This window comes from Austrofundulus limnaeus, unplaced genomic scaffold (genome assembly GCF_001266775.1).
Source record: "Austrofundulus limnaeus strain Quisiro unplaced genomic scaffold, Austrofundulus_limnaeus-1.0 Scaffold370, whole genome shotgun sequence".
NCBI classification, from domain to species: domain Eukaryota; kingdom Metazoa; phylum Chordata; class Actinopteri; order Cyprinodontiformes; family Rivulidae; genus Austrofundulus; species Austrofundulus limnaeus.
Window position 1 is genome coordinate 41,534 of NW_013952772.1, and position 3,713 is coordinate 45,246.

Consider the following 3,713-nt stretch of genomic DNA (forward strand, 5'->3'; position numbering starts at 1 on the left):
TCTTCGTGGAAGTGATGAAACTCTGAGCAGACCTGATTAAACTCATCGTCTGAGGCTATAAAAGCCCCAGGCTGTCTGTCAGCAGCCACCATCACCTCCAGGAACCTCAGGTGAGTCTGTCTGCTGCAGGAAGACCAGCTGAGCTTCACTGGATAATCAGAGAAATGATATATATTTTAAAAAGTCTTATTTAGTTTTAATTTCAGCTCATTTTAGTCAGATTTGACTGAACTTTGTTTCTGTTTTCAGGTCGGTCTTGATCCTCTGCAGCCATGAAATTCTCCCTTGTTGCCGCTCTCTTAATGCTTCTGGCTTTTGCCTACAGTAAGACACCAAAATATATATTTAAATGTTTTTCATTTGTACTCAGTCTGTTCAGTTTGTATTACCTGTTACTGACATTTTAGAGACCAAGTTTTAGACCAAAATAAAAACCTGAATCTTTCAACAGGAGCTGATCTCTGATCTTTGTTTGTCTTCATTCATGTGGAGCCAGTTGGATTTTAAACACTCTGCTGGTTTGTTTCCAGGCTCCGAGGCGAGGACACTGGTGAGACGGGACGTCCAGTCTGACGTGGACAAGATCAGCCAGCTCTTCAGGGACATGTCCACCAGCTTGTCCTCTGCAACACAGGACATGGTGGACAGGATGAAGACTATTGAGATGACCAACAACGCTCAGTAAGAGACGAGTGTGTGTGTGTGTGTGTGTGTGTGTGTGTGCGTGCGTGCGTGCGTGCGTGCGTGTGTGCGTGCGTGCGCTGACAGGGAAACTCTTTATTCTCTTTTTAAGATAAACTATGAAAAAAAGATATTCAGAGATCTTTTTCTTTTTCTTTTTTTGGGTAAGGAGGATGGACGGAATGCCAAAAAAATAAAAATAAAAATAAAAAACCTCCTCATTAAGAAACAACTTGTGTCAATGTTAAAAAATATGTCTTATGGATGCATAAATCTTCTGTCACCATTTTAACTAGTTTTAAATATACTTAATATTGTTCAAAACCCATTTTCACAGAGTAAACACTGCAAAAACTGTCCATCTAACCAAGTATGTCCAACCAAAAAACTAATCACAAGGTAATAAAAATGGTAATTAAATGGAAATTAAATGGTAATTACTACATTATTATTACCATGTAATTACGTGGTAATTAGGGTACAATTTTACTATGTAATTAATTGTCTGTAGTAATGTAGCACTTACCTGTTAATGTGTAACAATTCACTATGTAACACCTAAGTAAGTAGTAGGTCATTTGGACAGTTTTAAAGTTATATTTTATTGTAATTAACCACTAACCCCAAAATTTAGTTGCATTCTTTTGGTTATAAATATAGTGTTGAGTTACCCAATAAATGTAGTTTTACTAACAGTAGTTTTTCTTTTGTACCGTAATTAACATGTAATTATATGGTAACAAGGTAGCAATTACCATTTAATTACATTTTAATTACCTTGTAATTACCTGGTAATAAGTGTACCGTAAAAGAAAGTGTTACCAAATCTTTTTTTAGACAGATTTACTAAAAAGAATGTGTAAGATTATTCATCTTGTTAGCCTGGAAATTTGACTCAAATTAAGAGAAAAATCAGCCAATGGAGTCAAACTATTTCACTCTGTAAGGTTGTTGAAACAAGAAAAATTTGAGTCAAATTAAATGATTTCAGAAAGTAAAATTATTTCATCCATTCATCCAGATTTTTTCTTAATTTGAGACACATTTCCAGGCAAACAAGATAAATAATCGTACACGTTCTGTTCTTGTTCAGTAAAACAAAAAAGATTTTTGTTTTTTTGGCAGGACACAAGATTTTAAAACTTGGTTAGATAAAGATAAAACTGAAGCTTGTCATGACGGTTGCTGTGATTTTGTGTCTAATAGGTGTAGATATAATAGAGGTGCAACAATGCAGAAAATATACAATTTAGTTCGATATTTTAGTATCATGGTTACAAAAAAGAGAAATGTCCATGCCCTGCTTAACTTGTAATTTATTTAAATTAATTCTGAACATTTGTTTAACCTCTAAAGTCCAGTTTCTAAATTAAATGTTGCTGAAACAGCAAGTTTCTCAGTGGATCTGTGCTCCACAGTGCAGCCCAGGTGGAGTAGTCGAACACAGATCCACTGATCCTTCAACACAGAGCATCTTCAGAAGACAAGCTGATAAAATAAATGTTAAAAATCTGTATTGTTCCATAGTGTTTATTGATTCATACAGATATATTGTTAAACCCCATTAAATAAAGAATTAAAATGTTGCCCATTGATCTAAAACGTGTCCAAAAAAATCACAAAACAGTCAATATTCAAATTTTAAAAAAGGCTTTATTTTTATTTCTTAACATTATTCCATTTGCTGCAGTTTATTTCAGGAAAATAGGAACATAAAATGTTTTAAAGCTTCCAAAATGAACAAATTGTCTTTCGAAATGTAAGAAATATAACAACAAACATCAAAGCAGAACATCTCTGCCACAGTTGTGACAGGATTGGTTTCATTTTTAGTGTTAATCTGTTCTCCTCGGTCCGACAGGATCCAGCCCCTGATGGAGTCGGTCCAGGCCGAGGCCACCAAGCTGCAGGAGCAGGTCAAGCCCTACTTCAGCAACATCGAGGAGCAGATGAAGCCCCTGAGGGACAGCCTGCAGACCCAGGTCAAACCTCTGGCTGACCTGATGGAGAAGTTCCTGCAGGACATGGTGGACCAGTCCAAAGCCCTGCTGCCTCCTCAGTGAACCAAGAACTGAACTGTCTCACATGGTAGAACTGCACCATTAAACGGGCCTGAAAGCCAGACGTCTCAATCACTTCTTTCTCTTTTTTTCCACCTTCGTTTCTAAAAACTATTAAATAAAAAGCCAAAAGGTGAAGTATTAAAAACGAAATGAAACAAGCTCAGAATCAGCTCTGCTCTCTGCAGGACTGATCGATCCTTTCAGGTCATCAGATTTTCTGGGACCGTTCAATATTTTGAAGCAGTTTCTCAGGTGAGCTGTGGTTCTGTTAACAGCACAAATAAAACTGATAAGATCACGTTTAATTAACAGAGGCTGTGATTAAATTCAATCAATTCAACTGATAAACTGAAACCACAACAATGTGCACTGCAAAAACTGCCCACCTAACCAAGTTTTAAACTCTTATATCAGCCAAAAAGTATTTTTGATCTTGTTTTGAGACTGATTTACTAAACAAGAACTGATTGTGTAAGAATAATCATCTTGTTTTCAGAATGTGTAAGATTATTTGTCTTGTTAGTCTGAAAATTTGACTCAAATTAAGTGAAAATTTATGCCAATGGAGTAAGAAAATTTTACTTGTTAAGATTCTTGAAATTAAAAAAAACTGAGTCAAATCAAGTATTCAGTATAAATCAGTCTTAAAACAAGATCAACAAGACTTTTTGGCTGAAATAAGATTTTAAAACTTGGTTAGGTGGACATGTTTTTGCAGTGTGAAAGACACAAAATACATTTAATTTCATCAGTCAGGTGGCTCAAAACACGTTTTAAAATAAATCTGTCCTCTTAAATAAAAGTCTGGAATCATTTAAACTGAAAACATTATAAAAAAGTGAAATTTTATCTTTCAAACATTCAGTCTGATGGTTTCTCTCTGAGTGGGTGTGATGAAGTCCAGCATCCGTGCAGGGACTCAGGAGGACTTGACTTTTACCTGAAAGGAGCGTTTGATTAGTTGGGGGG

The 3,713-nt window shown here is 35.7% G+C and overlaps 1 protein-coding gene across 1 annotated transcript; it reads left to right on the plus strand.

Annotated features, from left to right (window-relative positions):
• LOC106528315 (type-4 ice-structuring protein LS-12) lies at positions 1-2,816 on the plus strand. The gene is made up of 4 exons (XM_014023458.1): positions 1-110; positions 250-324; positions 531-681; positions 2,543-2,816. Exons 2-4 carry the CDS (start codon positions 273-275, stop codon positions 2,742-2,744), a joined length of 405 nt encoding a protein of 134 aa, XP_013878912.1. The 5' UTR covers positions 1-110; positions 250-272; the 3' UTR covers positions 2,745-2,816.
• Positions 2,817-3,713: the final 897 nt, after the last annotated feature.

Excerpts from the sequence above, each read along its gene's own strand:
- LOC106528315 (XM_014023458.1), top strand. The coding sequence starts at position 273 with ATGAAATTCTCCCTTGTTGCCGCTCTCTTAATGCTTCTGGCTTTTGCC. Across the intron at positions 325-530 it reads GCTTCTGGCTTTTGCCTACA|GCTCCGAGGCGAGGACACTG; the intron begins GTAAGACACCAA and ends GTTTGTTTCCAG. Across the intron at positions 682-2,542 it reads GAGATGACCAACAACGCTCA|GATCCAGCCCCTGATGGAGT; the intron begins GTAAGAGACGAG and ends TCGGTCCGACAG.